Source organism: Mustela putorius, unplaced genomic scaffold, assembly GCF_011764305.1.
Source record: "Mustela putorius furo isolate JIRA1106 unplaced genomic scaffold, ASM1176430v1.1 tig00537350_pilon_pilon_pilon, whole genome shotgun sequence".
Classification (NCBI taxonomy): Eukaryota; Metazoa; Chordata; class Mammalia; order Carnivora; family Mustelidae; genus Mustela; species Mustela putorius.
The window spans coordinates 19038386-19060472 of NW_025422471.1; the positions used below are offsets into that span (position 1 = coordinate 19038386).

Here is a 22087-nt window from a genome sequence, read left to right on the forward strand (position 1 = left end):
GGCAGCAATTTGCCTGATGTGTACGTGAAGCTTTTTGTAGAGTATTCAGATTACAAATGGCCACTGCTATGCTATCCTGTTCCTTATGTAATATCTGCAGAGTCGGGATCTGGTGGTGCAGAGTGGATCAAGGGGAGGGGGAGTGAATTTAATAATGTATGATCACAAACCATCCACAGAGCCAGAATTTCATGTGAGAACTAGATAAGTGTTCCTCCAGCTTAATTTCCTCTCTTCCACTTAAAACTTATCTGTACTCTGAGTCTGTTTTCAAAGTTAAATTAATTCATTTTTGTGTTTCTGAGCCAGGGTAATGCTATCTGCCACAATTGCAAAATCCACAAATATCAAGCGTATTTTCCAAATTGCATTTAGATAAACACATATGCTATTAATAATTAATAATTCTATCTAGAAATTATTGGCTATAAAATATTGGCTAGCTTAATCATGACATTATAAAAATTAGCAACATCATGAGTATTGGATGACCTTTCTAAAATCTACTAGTTTTTGACAGGACATAAAGCCAAATATGATAATAAGAACCAATTACATTAAACACAGACTTATCATTTGATCAAACTAAGACTGTCACCATGTGAATATAATAGATGTGTCCCCCAGTGAAGGAAATGTGTATAAAGGCATACACATACTTACATAAAAATACTCATGTACTCCATACATACATATGTACACTTATTTGGGCTGCTGTAAGACAATACCATAGACGGGGTGGCTTATAAACAACAGAAACGTATTTCTCACAGTTCTAGAAGGCTGAAAAGTCATAGCAGTGACAAATTTGGTGTCTGATGAGAGCTAGCTTCCTGGTTCATAGATGACTGTCTTTTCTCTGTGAACTCACAGGATGGAAAAGAACACAGGATCCCTCCTGGGTCTTTTTTTATAAGGGCATTAATCCCATTCATGAGGGTTCTACCCTCATGAATTTATTACATACCAAAGGCTCTGCCTCTAAAATCCATTACATGGGGATCACTGTTTAACATATGAATTTTGAAGGGATACAAACATTCAGGCTATAGCGAGCTCCTAGTCCATTGGGCACTGGGGATAGAATGATGAACAAAACACAAGGTCTTTGTCTTCATGCAGTTCTAATCTAGTGAGAGACAGACATTGCTAGGAATATGGAACTACTACTGCCTATGGTAACTGATGGAAAGTTATGGAATACTACAGACAGAAGACAGCATTATCTGTTATTAATTTTATTTAAACAGAAACATACTCAAAAAAGCAAGTTGCTTTGACCTATAGATCTTAGTCAAACATGGCAGTCCTTTTCTTCAACTATATGGTTGCTACCCATGTATAATTACATGCATGTATAGTACATGCACACCTATGTATAGTGAAACATATATATGCATACATAGGGGTTATAAACAGAAAAGGCAAGGACTGAAATGACTATAGATTAATATGTAATTTCTATAAATTCCTTCATCCAGGTTCAGAAATATGTATGATTTCATACCAACTTTACATCTGATAGCCCTGCCCTAGTCTTCTCAGCATTTGTGTGTCCTTTTGAGAAAATCTTTAGTCACTTAATAAACACTGGCCTCTTTCATGCAAAGAATTGGGTTATTCTCTGAGGAAGGACAGACCATCTCCTCAGTGAGCTTGCTGACAAGAGTACTGGGCAAGAAAAAGGTGACAAAAAAGAATAAAATAAGTATTAAACAGAGGAGGAAATATGGAGAAAAGAGTAAATAGCTATTAAAAAAAACAACTCTTACTATTTAGAACTTTGTATCCATACTCACTGAACTTTTTATCACATAGTAGATTTAAATCCATAAAATACATCTTAAGAATATTTTTAAACTAATAACACCTAGAATGCTGATTCTATGTTATGCTATAAAGCATATTAAAGCAATACATTTTAGACTGTTTCCAGGTATAAAAACCTACATTTAATAATCTCTTCAGGTAACAACAAATTCACACTACCAGCTACGGCTTTCTCTGAAATGGGCAAATCATGCCGGAAGCCAATAATTATTTGGAAACTTTCCCAAGTATCCAGAAAATCCATTAAATAAAGAAGCCTTTCCCTTTGGTTGCAACTTTGCAAGAACTAATGTTGACTCAGCTAAAGCACTGACTTCTAGCTTAATTGCTTAATGTTAAAGTAATTTTAACATGCTATTTCTCTGGCTTTACTAGATATCAAGAAAAAAATAGATTTAGATTTCTTTATTGCTTTGGCTTTTTATTTTAAACATAAAGTGGAAAATTCCTGTTTCAGGAAAGTCTTCTGGCAGAGAAAAATCTACCAAAATGCTAAGAAGTTAATATATTCAATTAAGAGTTTATCAAAGTGATAATACCCAGGGGAGATAAACCTTTGTTATAGAAATTTTTTTTTAAAGATTTTATTTATTTATTTGACAGATATCACAAGTAGGCAGAGAGGCAAGCAGAGAGAGAGAGAGAAGGAAGCAGGCTCCCTGCGGCACAGAGAGCCCGATGCGGGGCTCGATCCCAGGACCCTGGGATCATGACCTGAGCCGAAGGCAGAGGCTTTAACCCACTGAGCCACTCAGGCGCCCCTATAGAAATATTTTTATTCCAAAATGAGGACATTAAAAGCATAAGAAATCTAAAAGTTCTATGAAATTTCTTCAAACATATTTTGTGTATGTTATACCAATAACCATGTGTGCCCCCCAAATGACTATCAAGTAGTCAATACAAATAGTAGCCATTTTAATCTTGTTTTCATTACACATGTTGTTACTTGACTTCAGCGTTTACTCAGTGACTAGTTACCACATGTGTAAATTCTGAGCAGGATGTTTCCAGCCACTTTTGGATTACTCTTTGAAGTATATTGAACAACTGAAGTTAAACAAGAGTTCTCCCTACCTTTTCCAAACACTGTCCACTCAAAAGGGACAGAGACATTACGTGTAAAAACCCAGAAAGTCCATAGTTCATCATGCATGAAATTAACAAGGCATGTTAGAACAGGGAGCGTTCACTACAAGTCAAGTGTATTAATTAGGTGAAGAAAGTGGGAAAAAAGAGTGTCTTACCTTGTTTCTGAAAGAGATTATAAATTTAAAATAAGAACACCATTGAAAACATATCTTTGAAGTGAGGAGACTTCCATCTCTAGATGATTCTATTTGTAATGGTGCTCGCTTTACCTTCTTGCTTTGCCTTGTTCCTAGAAAGCACTGGGTATGATGTTTGTGTATTTTGCTCAGAGTTACTGAATGGTAGTGAAGGCACAGGTAACGAGAGGTGGGTTAGGTAGAGGTGAAAGTTAGGTAGGTTTCCTTATAAGTCGCAAGAGGCATTACATAAATTTCTTATGGTCTTAGTTATATGACTATATTTTTTCACTATGGGTTTATAACTATCTGTGGCTAATAATTTTACTAGGAAAAAATAATATTTCACACAATGGTCTTTTTTTGTTTGTTTGTTTGTTTGTTGCTTTTTTTAAGAGTAGAGGGGTAAATTTCAACATTTGGTTCCCTAGTGTAATGTGGGTTATGAGTAATTCTTACTTTCTTTTGAAAGGTGTCATAAATTATGCTGATAGTCTTTAAATCTCCAAAATCTGCACAGGATTATTTTGAATTCTCACTTTGCTTTGTCTTTTATGGCACAATCATTAACAAACGGTCTTAAGGCTTAAAGTACTGAAAAGCTGATTAGAGGGCTAGTACTGTACTTCACTGAGATCGTTTTCAGGGAAAAGAATACTAAAAGATGAATAAAGTAACAGGTTTTTATAGACTGCCCACAACATATTAAGATCAACATTGCTTCAAGACCAGGCTTCTTGAACTTTAGCTCCTGCATATGTAATTAAATCAGTGAAACAAATGAACTCACAAACAATAAATATAAGGTGTTTTTAAGGGAAAAATTGTTATGAGGGCGCGCCCACAGGGTCATGGGATGAATCATTTAGAGGGGAGTCAGAGTCAGGAGGGGTTCTATGAGCTGAGATCTGAATAGTAAGCAGGAACGTGTCACATCAAAAGCGGGAAACAGAGCTCTCCACGTGAGTGAGTAACAAGAATTCTCTAAGAGGGCAGTAAACACAGCGCTTTCAAGCTCGAGAGAAGCTGGGGGGACTGCAGCCTCACCATGAAGAGAGTAGGGTTTTAGATGAGGTGGACAGAATAAGCAGGAGTGAGGCCATAATACTTTATATTTGGTCTAGAGTACAGAGTTCAGGTTTTATTCTAAAAACATTGAAAAATGGCTAAAGATTTTGAGCAAGAGAGTGATGTAATATGACTTACAAATACAAAAGACCCATGAGTACTGGATTATGGTGTTGCAAGAAGAAAAGTGAGATCCTTAAGGGAGTCTTGGGGTAGCTTAGGTGAGAAATCATAGTGATGTGGACGCTAGGTGCTAGGACCCAGCAGTGGAAATGGGTGTTAGAGAGAGAGATATCAACCAATTAGGGGAAAAAGTAAGAAGAAGGTAGAGATGGCAACACTTCTGATAGACTGGATATAGAGATTAAGGGAAAAGAGTATATCAAACACACCTTCTAGATTGTGCCTTGAACAAAAACAAATGGATGGTGAGGCATAAAGAAATTGAGGAAGATGGCGGAAAGGACAGGTGTGGGCAGGGGAAGAAGGACTCAAGTTGTCCCTTCGACAGCTAGCCTGGTCTGGGCTTTGGAGACGCTCAGCTCCAATAGGTAACGCGAAAAGAGGATGCAGACATCACATATTTATTTTTTTCTCATGTAATTTTTTAAAAATCTAAATTAATTGCAAGGCTTTAAAAATAGGAGACATTTGCATGAAAATCCACATTTCTGGCATCTGTTGAAAAGTCCAAATAACCTGCTATTTTTCAACCGGCATTGCATCGGACATCATCAGCGGGAACCAGTACCCTGCTCCCCTTCAGAATGGAGGATGCATACACTGCAGTGGCACGGTCTGTTCCACTCCCTGGTGTTCTCAGCACCATGGTGCTCCCATCAGTTCCCTCAGCCCTGCCCACCTGGGTATTTGCGTTCGACTTAGCTTTCATTTGTTTCGGCACTCATTACTTGACACGTTATAGGTTATCAATTTGATTGTTCATTAAAAAGCAAAGAATTCCTTTTGCGTCCAGGATTGACTCTGTGATAGTATTATCTTGAGGTCTTGCATACTAAGTGAAGACATTAACCATACCAGTGTATGAAACCGAAATGTCTTTTCTGCAGATTATGGATAACTGGACCTTACATTTCACCACAAAGTGGAAGTGGTCTGAGCAGAGTCAAGTAGATTTGAGCTCCAGCCCTTTACCACATAAAGACACATTTCCAATAATTAAAGAGTGTGTGGTTAATTACAGCCAAATGAAGAAGAATGACTCACGCTAATGTTTTGGTTTCCCTGTACCCTTTGGAAGAAACCTATATTAAAAGTAAAATCTTGGAAAGTGTTTATATTAAGAATGCCATTGACCATATTAGTGAAATATTCAAATGTTATTTTTCATTTTTTCCATAATCTATCATGTGATAACCCAATTAAGTTTTTTAGTCTAAAATTATACAAATTAATTACTATTTTTGTGCATAAGTCTTTGATATCATAGATAAATTTAAACTCTGAAAATTATTATCTAGAGCAGATAACCCTAAGATGACAACAATATTTAGGTTGTCTTTATTTCTGGGGCAAGTTATAATGGACTTAGCAATGGCAATAATATTAATTAGTGAATATTTACATTTAAAACCACTATGTGTGGTGCACAAGAGAAAATGGACTGCATAGGTCATCTCATATAGCACTATATGAAGGTGGTTATCCCCACTGAAGCTAAGAGAGGTTCAAAGCCGTTCCCACTCATATGGTTATTAAGTGGAAAGCTGAGATTCAAACTCAGGCAGGCTGATTCTCATGCTCCTAATACAGCTTCTGTCTAAGCCTTTTCTTAGAGACTGTTGAGTCCGTCAGTGTGTAAAGATTGGCTGTCATCTTCTATTCAATTGCTATAAGTATGTCTCAGAAGAAAGCAAATCACTATGAAAAAAAGTTTGATCGTGGACCTTGAAGAAACTATTCTTACGACTATTCTTATTTTTTTTTAAGACTTTATTTGAGAGGGAAAGAGAGAGAGCAAGAGTGAGTACACAAGCAGTGGGGAGAGGCAGAGGGAGAAGCAGACTCAGTGCTGAGCAGGGAGCCCGACACAGGACTCAATCCCAGGACCCTGGGATCACGACCTCAGTCGAAGGCAGATGCTTAACCAGCTGAACCACCCAGGTGCCCCCAAATTCTGTTGTCTTTTAGCATTCCATACAGCACCTTCCTTCTACTACTTTGTAAGTAGTCTGTCTTACAATTCAAGTGAGTCAGTTAGCCTGGATTTTGTGTCATGTGTAAAGATACATGGCCGGAGGCAGACCCTTAATGACTGAGCCAGCCATGTGACCCAAGAATTGTTCCTGTTTCCTGGAGAAACCTGGCCACCGTGGGGATTCTTACAAGAAGGTAGAGGAGCTAGGTGGGGCAGCGGCTGTAAATGAATACATGCCGTCCCTATACCCAAATGAAGACTGTCTAGAATCCTCAAGGAAATGGAGGAGACGGGAAGAAGTTGGATTATATAGATATAGATTTGGGTTTTTTTGAAAAGCCTTCAAGGTAGTGCTCCTGAATGAGCTCCTGTCCTAGTAGATTAAAAGAACAATCCAAAGTTGATGAGAGAATGGATTTCTCAGGAACCAATGCCTTCCAGAAACTGTCTTCAGAAAGAGCACAGGAGAGAAGTCGATATCAAAGATAGAAGCCAGTTTGCATACCTAGTACACTTTGGACCTCAGTAAATGTTGGGCAGCAAGAGCCACTGCGCACTCACCAGATACCAGGCATAAAGTTTAGTTCTTAGTGAATCACCTCATTTAACTCTCATAAGAAATCTAGGAAAAAGGTGGCTTAACTCCATTTTACTCATGAGGAAAATGAGTCACAGAAATGTTAAATGATACAGCGTGGGAGTCCATAAGCTTAACCAGTAAATTATGACTGACAAAACAAACAACAAACAAACAAAAAAAAACCACCACCAGACAGAAAGGATAAGGAAAAACAAAGCCACAGAGAACATAGCCATTGGAAAGAATTAAACATCCTCCTCACACTTTACTTCTTCCTGCTAGAAAAAAAGATGAAGACAGACTATTTTTCAGGATACTAACATAGCTTTCAGGTTTACCTCTGAAAAAAGAGATTTTTAAAGAGTGTTCAGTGGACTGCCTACAGCTGCTTGGAGGCTCTAGATGCCTGTTTCAAGCAAAGAAGCTCACCTTTGATCAGATTTATGTGGCAGACTTTTGTCTAAGACATCCTGTAGGAAGAAAAAGTTCCACCGTCCCAGAAAACAAAAACAAAACAAGCAAACAACAAAAAAAACCCACCTTAAAAAAAAAAAAAGTGTCCTAGATCAAACCTGTAGGCTCTAAAACGATGGTAACATTTATTCTTATTTTTTACGATGAATTATGGATAAGAGAATAACATGGTACCCATTCATGATAAACATCACTCAGAACAATACTGTATGCTGGTGTTGGGCAGTTTTCCATTACAGAAGCAAGTTAGCTCTAAGGCAAGGAAGGCAGACGGATACTGTCAATCCCTGAGAGCACGCGCCACAGCACATCACATGCTTGACTGGAAGGACACTTGCCATTTAAGGACATTGTGAAAGCCCATTTCTAAGCACTTGGGTTCAGCTGCAGATTGACAGCAGCAAGCAGGGGGCACAGATGATACCATAGTCAGAAGTGAGCCTGGGCAGGGGGCAGGAGCAGTGAGCAGTGTGGGGAGGGGTGTGTCCTTAGAGCCTCGGAGTCCAAAAGGCAAGGTCACAGATGGTGAGAAAGAGCAGTGACTTTACATCAAAGAGCAGCCTTCACTTATTTTTAGTGCAGGACTTTTCCTTTACAGTCAAAGCTAGACAGCAATCAATTCCTTGGTCAATGGTTTCTTAAAAGAAGAGGGGAAGGGCACCTGGGTGGCTCAGTGGGTTAAGCCGCTGCCCTTGGCTCTGGTCATGATCTCAGGGTCCTGGGATCGAGCCCCACATTGGACTCTCTGCTTGGCGGGGAGCCTGCTTCCTCCTCTCTCTGCCTGCTTGTGATCTCTCTCTGTCAAATAAATAAATAAAATCTGTAAAAAAAAAAAAAAAAAAAAGAAGAAGAAGAAGAAGAGGGGAAATGAAGCGAAATTGGCATGCTTGAAGACATGTTTAAAGAGAAGCTTTTTATTAGCAGAGCCATAGGTCTGCAAAAATGTAATTCTGCAATCACAACAGTATATTGGGCTGTGGCTACTGGTTTCTTGTGTATCTCTCCTGAGACACTTTTGTCAAGGCTTTGTGTTTACTTATTTGTCAGTTAAATTCCCTCAACTATTTTATTTAGTGTGAGTGTAGGTGATATATTTGCATAGTTCACATTTTTTCTAAATATCTAAGTACACACAGTGAAAATCTCCAAGAGACCTCTGCCAGATACCCACCTCACCTTCCCACAGGCTACCGAAGTCATTAGTTTCTTTCTTTTTTTTTTTTTTAAAGATTTTATTTATTTATTTGACAGACAGAGATCACAAGTAGGCAGAGAGGCAGGCAGAGAGAGAGAGGAGGAAGCAGGCTCTCCGCGGAGCAGACAGCCCGACGCGGGGCTCAATCCCAGAACCCTGGGATCATGACCTGAGCCGAAGGCGCCCACTGAGCCACCCAGGCGCCCCTCATTAGTTTCTTATCAATCTTTTCTCATACAGTTTAAGTAAATGTAACTGTTTCTTTTGAATTGATACAAACAGTAAGCAGCACACACACCCTTATGAGTCTTCAGGTCAGACTTTAAACTCCAGATGAGAGCAAAGGTGGTCTGAAATCCAAGCTGGTCTGAAAGCCAGATCAATAGGTCTTGACAGGAAGGACACGTGGGAAAGGGGCAAGAGGGCAGAGGGCAAGAAGGGATTCTCGCTAGAGCCCAGGTCCACTCTTCCCGAGCTGCTGAGTCCCAGAGGAGAGGCTCAGGGTCCTCCGAAGCTCAGAACAGCTGGGAAAGGAACAGAAGCTCAGTCTCTGACAGACTAAAAGCAACCAGCCCTCCAAAAGGACGCTAAAGGCTGGGTGGGGAGATAGGGTGATAGCCAGGACAACGGAAAAGGCCCTCATAAAAGTGTCTGATGCACAGCTGACTAGACCCAACAGAATCATGGCCAAACAATGGGACCTTTGGACAACTGATGAACAGCTTCAGGAAAAAAACTAGATTCATTCCTGTCTGAAGGAAACAAAATCATGATTCAGAGTTAAAGGTTAATGAGTAAGACGCTCCTTAATTTTTTCCTGAAGTATGTATTCTAGTCTAGTATAACAAGTTACAGTGAGAAACACATGTCTATGTTTCATTGTTCCTATAAAACGTTTTTGTCTTTGAGCTACAGTATGTTATAAAGTAAATGCAGCCACACCCACACCTGGTGCTGTAGGTAGCTCAGACCCCAGGGAGCCCCAGCCTGTGTCACACACAGAGACCTTGCACGCCAAGCACTACCCTGGAGTGGGAGGAACGGTGTTAACAAGGCATGGCCCAGAGACACAGGGATCATTTTCAGAAGATTCGGGTAAGCAAAGCCGTAAGGATATAAACCCATCTTGGTTGCTCATCCTCCAGCAGGTTTGGCTCCTATCTGATATTTTTGCCGTGTCTTCGCCACAAGCATTTTTGCCGCATTTTCATGGTATGATTAGTGATAAGGCAATTGTGCCATAAAAGATAAAATTATAGGGCACCTGGCTGGCTCAGTAGGTTAAAGCCTCTGCCTTCAGCTCAGGTCATGATCTCAGGGTCCTGGGATCAAGCCCTGCATCAGGCTCTCTGCTCAGCAGGGAGCCTGCTTCCTCCTCTCTCTCTCTGCATGCCTCTCTGCCTGCTTGTGATCTCTGTCAAATAATAAATAAAATCTTAAAAAAAAAAGATAAAATTATTAAAAAATTTTTAGAAAGGGGCATTCATGGGACACCTGGGTCACTCAGTCAGCTAAGCATCAGCCTTCGGCTCAGGTCATAATCCCAGAGTCCTGGGATGGAGCTCCACATCGTGCTCCATGCTCAGTGGGGAGTCTGCTTCTCCCTCTACCCCCACCTGTGCACAATCTCTACCCACCCACCCCCACGCCCATCAAGTAAATAAATAAAATGCTTTTAAAAAAGGACATTCATTTTTAAAGATATAATGAAACATGAAATATGAGTAACAAAATTAAAAACATTTTATTATGAAATACAAAATATTTAAATATGTTTAAAATGTGTGTAGAGTCATGGCAAATTTGAGCAAAGAACTAATTTTATTTTGTGGATTATACCTAAGTACTTGCCTTCAAAGTCTTTCATTCATGATATCATGACTTTTTGTGTGTATGGATTTTATTTACGTATTTATTTATTTTGGCCTTGGTACATTTCCTTGTTCAGCAGCTTATTTTTTCTTTCCTTGATAAAATTTCCTTCTTCATTGAGAGACTTACCAGTTTCCAAACACTTGGATGCATATTTATAATTGAGCTTTTTAAAAAAAGTCTTATTTATTTTTTATATACATAGATAGAGTACATGAGTAGACTCCCTGCTGAATAGAGTGCCCCACAAGGGGCTCCATCCCAGGACCGTGGGATAATGACCCGAGCCAAAATCAAGAGCAGCTGCTTAGCCAACTGAGCCACCCAGATGCACTTGTAACTGAGCTTTGTGTTGCATTGTCGAAGTCTGCTACATTGTTGTTTGTTCTTGGCTTATAGTCGATAGACATTCCAACATTCTATGGGAAACATGGGTTCAAACTCTATGTCACTTGTATGAAGGCTAAGATTTTACACAACAGAAACTGGGAGTATTGCATCAATGGAGAAATGAAACCAAACTGTCCACCAATTGATGAAACCAACAAACTGTCAAACCAAATGGGCAACCAGTTGTTTTGTTGTGTTTTGTCTTATCTTTTATTGCAAAATTGTGTACGGCCAATTATTTATGCAGCTGAAGGTTTGCAGCAAAAATGCCTGCCAGGAAGCAAGCCTCCACTGTAACTACATAGCACCAGTCTGTCTACCTGCAGGAAACTAACACCTTCCACAGTGTGAGTCTTACACATCCAAACCCCCAAGTGACAACAAATACCACAAAAATAAGGAACCAATTTTAAACCTTGTACAGTTTTCTCAAATGACTCATCATGGAGCTGACAATTGAGTCTCTGCCAACCAGGTTGGAGTGTCAGGAAGGAATTAGCTTTTCTTCAGAATGATAAAAATTCTGGTAGTTGCACAACACTGTGAAGGTAATTAATACCACTGAATTCTACACTTAAAAATGGTTAAAATGGCAAATTTTATGTTACATACATTTTCATCACAATAAAAAAAATTCAAATGATGTTTGTAGAGTTTTTTTTTTCCCCCCTTGGGAGAGTAATATTTTTTAATGTCCTTATTTAGTCATCTTAAATATATTGCCCACTTTTGTCTTGTTTTGTGTTTTACATTTTATTAGTCTAGGAAATCCAAAGTCATGACCCTACTTCATCTATACCCCAATGAGAAAGTAACTAATGCTAAGACTGGTTATTTTGCACAATCCACAATTCACTGTAAAAAGACGAACTTCAATCTGTAACACCTTTTTTTTCTGTCATATGTATTTCTTCGGCAATGAACTGCCATAAAAAAATTACTATACTTTTAAAAGAACTAAGAAAAATAGGTAATAATCCAATCCATGGGATGCCTGGGTGGTTCAGTCGGTTAAGCCGCTGTCTTTGGCTCAAGTCATGATCCCAGAGTCCAGGGATCAAGTCCTGCATTGGGCTCCTTGCTCGGCAGGGAGCCTGCTTCTCCACCTCTGCCTGCTGCTTTGCCTGCTTGTGCGTGCACTCACTCGCTCTCTCTCTCTCTCTCTCTCTCTGACAAATAAATAAATAAATAAATAAAATCTTTTAAAAAAATCCAATACCATATTTCTACATTGTTTTTCTGCAACGAATTAATTGCTTGTGATCTCTTGTTTGCAAGAGATCATCTAAATGACACAGCAATAAGAAGATGAGTTGTTTGGTCATGGATTTGCTTTCATAATTTGGTGAAATTGAATGATGTCCCCTGGATTTCACAGCAGAATTCGTAAAATAATCATGAGGCCCTGCTGTTTCCCCTGGAGACAACTGTGGTCTTTGAAGGGCATCAAATCTTTCAAGTCACTGTCATTGATACTCACTAATAGAAATATGAAATTTCTGTGACTTACAAATTAAACTTTAAAAAAAAATCCAGTCCTTCCAAAAGAAGCATATGTATGCTGCCTAGTTTTATGTATTCTTTCATACTTTTTATTAAAATTTTAAAAAAAGCACAAGAATTCTTATTCTGATGATCAAGGTTTATTTTTAGCTTTTACATTTTATTTGCTTTGCAACTGCCTGTTGATCAAACAGGTTGATTTAAACGTTAATTTCAAACCACTTAGGTTTTCGCAGTCAAGGATGAAATTCAAGGCTTACTAGGCAAGCCAGGTGCAAAGTTGGACAATTGGGTGCAAAGTTGGTCAGTCAAGCACTCATGCTCCATCCCCTTTCCTGCTCTTTGTCCCTGCCCTCTCACCTCTCCAGCTGATGTGTTTCCTGGCTCACCCTCAGGAGGTTGAGGCTCACCCTCTCACCCCACCACCTGCCATGATAAGCCTGACAAAAATCCCAAAAAGTCAATATTTTCATGAGGCAGACCAGTCAGTGAAACACCCAGAGCTCCTGACTCACAGGCCAGTGCTCTCTCCTATATCTTTTTTGTTCTGCAACAGGTCACTCTCACCAAAATGCTCAGTGCTTTATGATCTGCAGTGCCGATCTTCTAAAAACAAGCAAACTAACAAAAAGCATTGTTCTCAATGCCATGCTGGTGGTTTAGATTAATGAACACTAATGACCCTCAGTCACCTGATGTGTTACACATTACACTTCTTTCTTAACCTTCCAGCCATGGACTTCTGGCATTGATTACCTCCATGCCACAGCCTCCCCCCCCCCCCCCCCAAAAACTAAGAATTGCAGAATTTAAGACATTCTGGCAGGCTTGTTAGAAAAATTACTTTGTGGGAGATCAGTAGATCTTTGGTATCTGCTCTATTCTCAATATTATACCACATCTACTCACAATGTTGGATTATAAGCAAATAGTACCTAAAAAAATTAGAAGCGTACACTTCTAAAATACTACAAGATGATATGTAGGTAACCACATGAAAAAAAAATTTAGAAGTCTCAGTCCCTTATACAAGAGTTTTGATCTTTGCTTTCACTCTTTAATTTATGAAGCACTCAGACCTTGTATTCATTCTGGAACACCTGATGATTATGTGAAAACACAGAATAATTTCTATGTCTCCTTTATCATACAGGTGGCATTTTATGTATTTTTTCAGCCCACATGGTTCAAAGCTTTATAAGTAAGTGGAGTTAATGTAGGCCAAAATTATGCTCAGTGTCAGGTGGTATCATATTTGAGAAAAACTGGGAGATGTATGCAGTAGGAACAGTTAACGGTGAGTGCACACTTACTTTTGATTAGACCTGACTGTGAGTGCCCCACATGTCTAAGAGGTCAGGGAGACAAGCTAGATATTACTATCCCTAATTCACAGGTAAAGAAATGAGAGCTTAGGGGGTGCCTGGGTGGCTCAGTGGGTTAAAGCCTCTGCTTCAGCTCAGGTCATGATCCCAGGGTCCTGGGATGGAGCCCTGCATCAGGCTCTCTGCTCAGCATGGAGCCTGACCCCACCCCCGCCTGCCTCTCTGCCTACTTGTGATCTCTGTCAAATAAATAAATAAAATCTTTTTTAAAAAAACGAAAGAAAGAAAGAAATGAGAACTTAGAGCTTGCACAGCTTGCTCAAGGCTACAGGGCTATTAATCAAGGAGGTGCAGTTATAACAAGGTATCACATCACAACCCTTATTCCTAACTACTGTAATATCCCTTGTCCCTGTGGATTTGGACATTAGCTTTGACTTGAAAGTAAAAATCTTGTGAGAGTCATGAAACTGCAGCCTCCTATAGCCCTGTGTCAGGTCTCAGCTCAAGCCTTGGCAGGGGAAGCTCACCGCCCAACTGTCCTTCCAGGCACCCGGGTAGGACATGTTCCCTACAACCCTCAGGCATTGCTGAGGGGTCTACAGCACTTTCCTCCCCGCCCCCCCGGAAAGAGGACACGTGTGGATGCAGCAGTTAGGGATATTGTAGGGGGAAGATAACAGGTAGGGGAGCTACCTATGTATCTACCAATATAGAACTAATCTATATTGGAGAGATTTAATACCTTTCAACCCTTATGATTCTATGATCCTAAATAAAAAGATAATAAAACCTAAAGGAAATGCTTAATGAACTGGATTTAGGATTCATTTTAATTAAGCCATTATCCTCTTACTTACTATCTATTCCAAGAGCGGGGGCATTAATGGCTTTGTTAAACTTTTCAGTTTCTGCGGATTGGGGCTGACTTATAAATGAAATATGGTCATTTTAAAATGGTCATTCTGGGGTGCCTGAGTGGCTCAGTTGGTTAAGTGACTCTCCTCCGCTCTGGTTGTGATCTGGCGTCCCGGGATCCAGTCCTGCATCGGGCTCCCTGCTCAGTGGGGAATCTGCTTCTCCCTCTAACCTTCCTATGTCTTGTGCCCTCCCTCATTCTCTCTCTCTCTCTCTCTCTCATAAATAAATAAATAAATAAATCTTTTGAAAAAATACTCATTCTGATCAATATGTTAAAATTATAACCACTAGGGCGCCTGGGTGGCTCAGTGGGTTAAGCCTCTGCCTTCGGCTCAGGTCATGATCTCAGGGTTCTGGGATTGATCCCTGCATCCGCAGGGAGCCTGCTTCCTCCTCTCTCTCTGCCTGCCTCTTCGCCTACTTGTGATCTCTGTCAGTCAAATAAATAAATAAAGTCTTAAAAAAAAAAAAGTATAACCACTGTGTCTCTCTTTGGACACTTTTTATTTTGAAATCTGAATTCTGTGTATGCCGTTAAATAAGTAAGTTATGGGATCTGTCTGGAGGTGAGTGGGTACTCTTTCTGACCTGTGCATCCTAAATGATTCACAGCTGAGATTTAACGCAGTCCCTACTTGCCTCAGGCAGGAAGGGCAGCAGAGGTTCATGCAAAGCAGTTTTTGGCAAGCTTCAAAAGTTGTGTGTAGATGAGAAGGTATGTCTGTGTCCAAGAGTTTTTATATTGCTTTCTCATTTTCCAATCTTGCATGCCCTCAAGAGACCTTGTCAAGGTCAAACGCACAATAAGCTCACCGGGTGGTGGGGGGAACCCCAGGGAAAGCCAAGATGTGAAAAGCATAGCTGGCTCCCTGGGGAAGGGCAGCCCCAAAGACTTGGCAGGCAGGGACCATTGCAGCGCTCTCTGAAAGGCTACCTCGGTCTTGGAGTCTGAGGAGGGAAACCAAAGGGCAAGGAAAAGAAAGGTGGGAATGAGATCTACTAGAAAACAAGGTGTATCAGAAAGCAAAGACGGGGTAGAAGGAGATTTAAGGGAACAAAGAAACAATTATTTGGTTAATCAGGAAATAAATACAACTTTGGATATACTTTCAGCATATCAGTTTTGAGGACTATATTTCAAAACCTGGAGGGATTCTTTGTTTTTTTGTTTTTTGTTTTTTGTTTTTTGTTTTTAAGCATTGGCTAAAAATACCTCTTTGATGTCTAGTCTTTGTGTGAAAGTAAAATACATACATTGTGTGTGAAATGCTTGAGAATAGCATATCACAAGTGTATATTTGAATAGAAACCACAAATGTGAGTATATTTTCTTTGGCCAGAATAGTACAGTGAAAATTGACCACGTTGCTTTATAATTTTGCTACAATTAAAATAAATATTTATGGTATTAGAAAGCTCAGGTGGGAAGAGAAATTTGCCTACTTTGAAATTTTTCATTTGTATTGATAAAATTCATCATAAGATTATGTCATTTCACTTGGTCTTATTTCCATGTTTTTGATATTTAAATAGAGGAAAAAATAGAATTTGTTGTTAAATTATCAAACTTTGATGACTGTGGAGTTTTATATTCGGTAATTTTCAACTATTATAACTAACATCCTTCTTTTTTCCAGTGGTTTTAAAAGACATGACTACCTTGTAAGTGCCCTCTAGGTATTGAAGGTATCTTTCTATGCAGTTCAAAATATTTTACTGTTCAAGAATGCAAAGAAGCTTATCACCCAATGCTACTCTTTGTCAGATACCCTGTATGGATAGCATATTTTATTTAAAAAAAAAAAGCCTAATGCATATTTATGTTTCTTCTTTTTTAATTTTTTAATTTTTATTTTTTTTATTTTAGCAGAAAATGGCCCCCGTCTACTCGTGGAAGCAGAACAAGCCAGGGTGTTCTCACATCGAGGTGGCAATGTTACACTGCCATGTAAATTTTATCGAGACCCTACAGCATTTGGCTCAGGAACCCACAAGATCCGAATTAAGTGGACCAAGTTAACTTCAGATTACCTCAAGGAAGTGGACGTTTTTGTTTCCATGGGATATCACAAGAAAGCCTATGGAGGCTACCAGGGTAGAGTGTTTCTGAAGGGAGGCAGTGATAATGATGCTTCTCTGGTGATCGCAGACCTCACCCTGGAGGATTATGGGAAATACAAGTGTGAGGTGATTGAAGGATTGGAAGATGATACTGCTGTGGTAGCATTAGATTTACAAGGTAGGTATCTATAAATCATTTTAAACTTGGAAATGATAATTAATCATTTTCTGTGATGAGTAATGTCTAGTGGTAACCATAGCGATTAACGTGAGAAATCAGAAGTCCATGCATAGCAGGCTTCTTTTCTTTTGTATTTTGCAGTCTGTCACTGATTCCAGCTTTCGTATTTGAAATGTACACGCAATAGTTAGACACAAAATTGAAGCTATTTGCAAGTAGGAGCGACGTGCAGTGGAACTGAATTAATAATATTTGGAAACTGCCTTATGCTATTCAAAATTGAAATCTTATGACATGGTTATTGAGAAATTTAGATTGGATGCATTTTTATTATGCTTCTAACATTATCTCAGTTTCAAAATAATGGCAACTTTTGTGAAGGACATCTGCTAACTAAAATACCAGTTATTGTATTCTATAAAGTAACTGTGAAATCTTAATTTAACAAAAAAGCACCCTCCAGGTTTATTTAAATAAATAAGTCAAGAAGTAAACTTTTTTAATGATCCAGACTCTTTTAAACACCAAATACCAAACAATATAGGCATGCTGGGGGAATTTTTTTCCCCCTGAAATATGTAATCTACTCAGTAGGTTCAAAAACCAAAATGTAGAGAATGCTAAACAATAAAAAGTGTCCTCGCTGCCTAAAGTCCACCCTCTATAGACCCCACCAGTGGGGAAACTCTTCTCTGTTTCTCATGCATCTCAAAACATCTTATATTCGTGAATTTCAGTGTTTCTTTACACTGAAGGATGAATTTTTGGCTGCTTTGGTAGAATACTTTCCTTCCTTATGCGTGTAAACTAGAGGTGTGTGTTTGCTAGAAGTCCCTTTTGTAACCTAGGACAGATTTGTGCTTTTGGAAAAGCATCTGTTTGCCCCACTAGCGTATCCCTGAACAGGTGACCCTCTGAATCCCACAGAATCCCATCACACACATGGAGACTTCTCAGCTTTATGTATCTAATAAATTGCATGATGTCATAAAGTACATTTTTTGGATCTTCTCTTGTCTCTCCTTTTTCCTCTTGTCTCTCTTAGTCATAGTTCTTGGCTCTTGATTCTGAATCACCTTGTACTTTTTTTTTTTTATTGAGTCACATGAATATCTATAAACATTGGCATTATTCAAGATGAAAGAAGTGATTGGTTTAGGGAAAACAGTTAATCATCAAATATGAATGACAACCAGTTTTCTTTATCGAAGGGGCAGCAGGCAGTGGACAGACCCTCGAGCTAGTAGTACCAACCAAAACTTTCAGGTTAGTCCCAGTTCTACCAGTATGAGTTTTGAAACTGGGGAAAGTTATTTAATCCTTGTACCTGGCTTCTTCATTTATGAAAAACAGGTTGAACTACATTATTTGTTCAGTTACTTTTTCTTCTAAAATTCTGTTTCTATACCATGCCACATTTACTATCTCCCTACATTTACTTTAAAATGAAATTTTAAGTGACTAGAAAGCAGTAGAACTTTCCAGAAATAGAAGGAAACCAAAAAGTAAATACAGTGAATATAAGATATCCAAACTCCGCCTGGATCCCTGCTTGCTAAGAGCTTTGAGCATGGAGCCTGCTATACTTTTGTTTAAAAAGGAAACTTACAATGTGTCAAAGGATGATGCACTCCAAGGTCAAACTGAGACTGTATTCAAGACATACTTAGAGGTGTTGAAAAGGAAATGTAAAAAGAGTAATTTTTTCTGCCTAGGCCCTTCCCCATCCCAAATCACCACATTTTCCATGCTATTGGAACACTTCCCTACCATATAACCCATTAACATATGAGCCAAGTAAATGTGTCCAAGAAACCAATTTAACTGATAAATATTTTTATAAGTGCTATTTCGGTGCCAGGAGATGTGAAGATTTCCAAATCTTGGTTCTTTTCATCCAACAGTCTGACAGGCTATTAAAGATTCTAATACACTTTCGAAAGTAAGTATTTTAAAATAAGCAGAAATTATTACATTGTAGGTCAACTACCCTTCAAATACAATAAATAAATAAAGGAAATAAGGTAGACTTGGGTTATAGAGTAAGCAGGTACAAAGCCATTGCTCTACTCCCATGCGCCCTGTTTGGTTCACCTCAGTAATCCCCCTTGACAGAGGAGACTTAGCGAGAACTCCTTTTCTATGGTAACATGGCCAGTAGTAAGAGCTAGAACTGGAATTTGCTAGCAAGAACACTGGAAGAAGCCTCTGCTTTTATCCAAGGAGGAGAAATTCTCTGTTGGAGAGAAGACCAGAGACTTCCAAAAGGTAGCAGTCTTTGTCAGTTTCTGGCTGCAGAGGATTCTTAAAGCACCCAGAGTGACTTGGGTGATCATCTACGGGCTGTCTTTGGTCACACTGCATTAATTGGTGTGCTCATGGTGGCTCATGGTGGTTCCATTCCCCTCCCTGAAGGTAGCGTTTTTTTCTGCCTTTCTTGTGTGCGGTAGAAAGGGTAGAAGCAGTCATTAACCAGAGCACCTGCCTTGAAACAGCTAACATTTTAACCTTCGGCACACACGAATCCATTTCTGAACAAATGAAGAACATACACATCTCCCAAGAGTAAGATTCGAGTTTCACGCTGTCCCTTCTGCTCCATAGCTGTGAAGCTCTCGCACCTTACAGAAAGTTCCATTATAGCTCTCATCACGTTTTGTTTTGCAAAGTTTGCCGACTTGGCCTTCTCCACCCAGTACCTACAATCTAGTTGAGGGTGTCAGGTGCCAAGAACAAAGTTGTTCTTGTAAACTACTTGTTTACAAGATTGAATGTTGTATACAATGGATTTAAATGTTCAAAGACATAAACAAAACATGCACACCATGGACGGGCCATGGAAAGTACTGCAAAGCAAGGAACACTTGATTGGGTGAACCTGGTCCTTCCAAAGGCAGAGAGCATAAAAAAGCAAGGGAGAAGACATCACGGGTGTGAGAGAGAAACTCCTCAAGGGGAAAAATGTGAGCAGCAGGTGCTATAGACAGTCTGCATCCACATGGATTGGTTTAAGGTTCTCAGCTTGGCAATAGGATAAGATAAAAACATTTTTTATCACAGCCAATTTCAAACATTTAGAAAAACGTTATGACTCGTATACTGAATCCCAGTATACCATTGTCCAGCTTCAAAAATTACCATGATAGGGCGCCTGGGTGGCTCAGTGGGTTAAGCCACTGCCTTCGGCTCAGGTCATGATCTCAGGGTCTTGGGATCGAGTCCCGTATCGGGCTCTCTGCTCAGCAGGGAGCCTGCTTCTCTCTCTCTCTCTCTCTCAGCCTGCCTCTCCATCTGCTTGTGATATATCTCTGTCAAATAAATAAATAAAATCTTTTTTAAAAACTACCATGATAAAGACACCTTATTTATATTTTTAAATTTATTTGACAGACAGAGATCACAAGTAGGCAGAAAGGCAGGCAGAGAGAGGAGAGGGCAGGCTTCCCGCCAAGCAGAGAGCCCCATGCGGGGCTCTATCCCAGGATCCTGAGATCATGACCTGAGCTGAAGGCAGAGGCTTTAACCCAGTGAGCCACCCAGGCACCCTAAAGACACCTTATTTTATCTCGCTTTGGATAATCCCATTTGCACTGAATAATTTTCAAGAACAACTCAGATAGCATATTATTCTATTTATGTATGCTGCAATATGAGGCAAGGACTCGTATTTTAAAATGAAATTACTAAAATAAATTTAAGATAGTTACTGTAGAATAATATTTGAAGAAGCTTGGTTGGTCTAACCTGAAGGTAGACATGGAGAGTGACTTGGTAATTTCCACATAGTCTGGGACAGATGAGCAAGGTGCCGTGATTATATACTTAAGAGTTTAAGGACCATGTGGCAAAAGAGATTTTGTGGTTAGCCCTTAATAGCTCCAACCCAGTGTTTGACTTTTTTTCATTATCAGCTACATTCTTACATGTGACCATTAGGCAAGTTTCAGTCAAAGTCCTCATCAGTCTGCTAATGTATGTAAATAAGGCCAAGGAAACATATCATTTTAAATGTCATGATGATGGTTTTTCAGCTATACTTGTACAATGTTTTAAATTATATTGGTCCTTTAATACATGCTAAATGCTATGTTCTCCAAAGAATTCCTCCAGTTAGGACAAAAGTCATTCTTCTTTAAGATGTCCAAATTATATGGTTTGTATTTATAGTACAAGATTTTATTCTGTCTTGGATTCAAACTCAACTCAACTAAACGAAAAATGTGACACTTTTTTTTTTCCAATCTCCCATTGTATTGGTTTTCTGCTAGTGACAATGGGGCTAGCTACAAAAAAATATAGTCTGAGAACTTTTAGAAATAGAAAAAAATTCAGACATGTGTAGAGCACTGAGAGGCACTAGAAGGGGCATTGAGGAAGGGAAAATTATACTCGTGGTGTCTATTACTCAAGTTACTGGAATTGACGTTAGCTTTCATATGGGCTATGGAATGAACATCCTTCAGATGTCTGAAAATTGACATTTGCCAACAACTAGGATGAACTGGACTGTGCAATTATAAATATTAAAGGGTATGTTTTCAAAATGTATTTCTATTGACTAAACCACTCACATTCTTCTCCATACGTAGATCATCTTTATTAATTTCCTTTGTCATGATGCTTACCAGCCGTTCATGGGAAAAGAGACAACTTCTGATTACATTTTGACGTATGAGGATAAAATAATCATACTTGGAAAATAATCACATGCCCTTCATTTCCACCGATGGAAGTTTACTTTGTATTTTTGTAATGCTGGATGAAAGCAATATCCATTCCCTCTATAATTCAGCTACAGGAAGTGCACATTTTTTCCACAGAGAAAGGTTTCGGCAATTACAGTCTTAGATGTTGAAATCTTAATTCGGGGGAAGTAAAATAAGTAAATAAATAAAACACTAGCAAACATGCAGCTTCAGAAATGTCCCTGCTTGTAAGAAACATCTGATTATTGAAATGTGTGCACCAAGTGAGCACAGTATGGTGAAACTTTTACAACTTTGGCTGAGACACAGAAATAGACCTTGATTTACTTGGGATGCATTCTTTTCCATAAACATAAACATTAATTAAAATTCAAGTAAATGTTTTGAATTAATATAACAATAAGTTGGCCATTCATTCCTACAGTTGCAAAATAATGAAGTTTCAGTATTGGGTTTCATTATGACTTTTTTTTTTAATAAGATTTTATTTATTTATTTGACAGACAGAGATCACAAGTAGGCAGAGAGAAGGCAGAGAGAGGGAAGAAGCAGGCT

General features: G+C 39.0%; 1 protein-coding gene across 2 annotated transcripts in view; it reads left to right on the forward strand.

Moving 5' to 3' along the window:
- Positions 1-22087, forward strand: part of HAPLN1 (hyaluronan and proteoglycan link protein 1) — a 79859-nt gene that overhangs the window by 48849 nt on the left and 8923 nt on the right. Inside the window, exon 3 of one of the 2 annotated variants that reach the window (XM_045074437.1) lies at positions 16455-16823. In XM_045074437.1, the coding sequence (XP_044930372.1) occupies positions 16455-16823 (369 nt within the window). Of the gene's footprint in view, positions 1-16451; positions 16824-22087 lie in introns of both variants that reach the window. The other variant, XM_045074436.1, reaches the window with a different exon arrangement.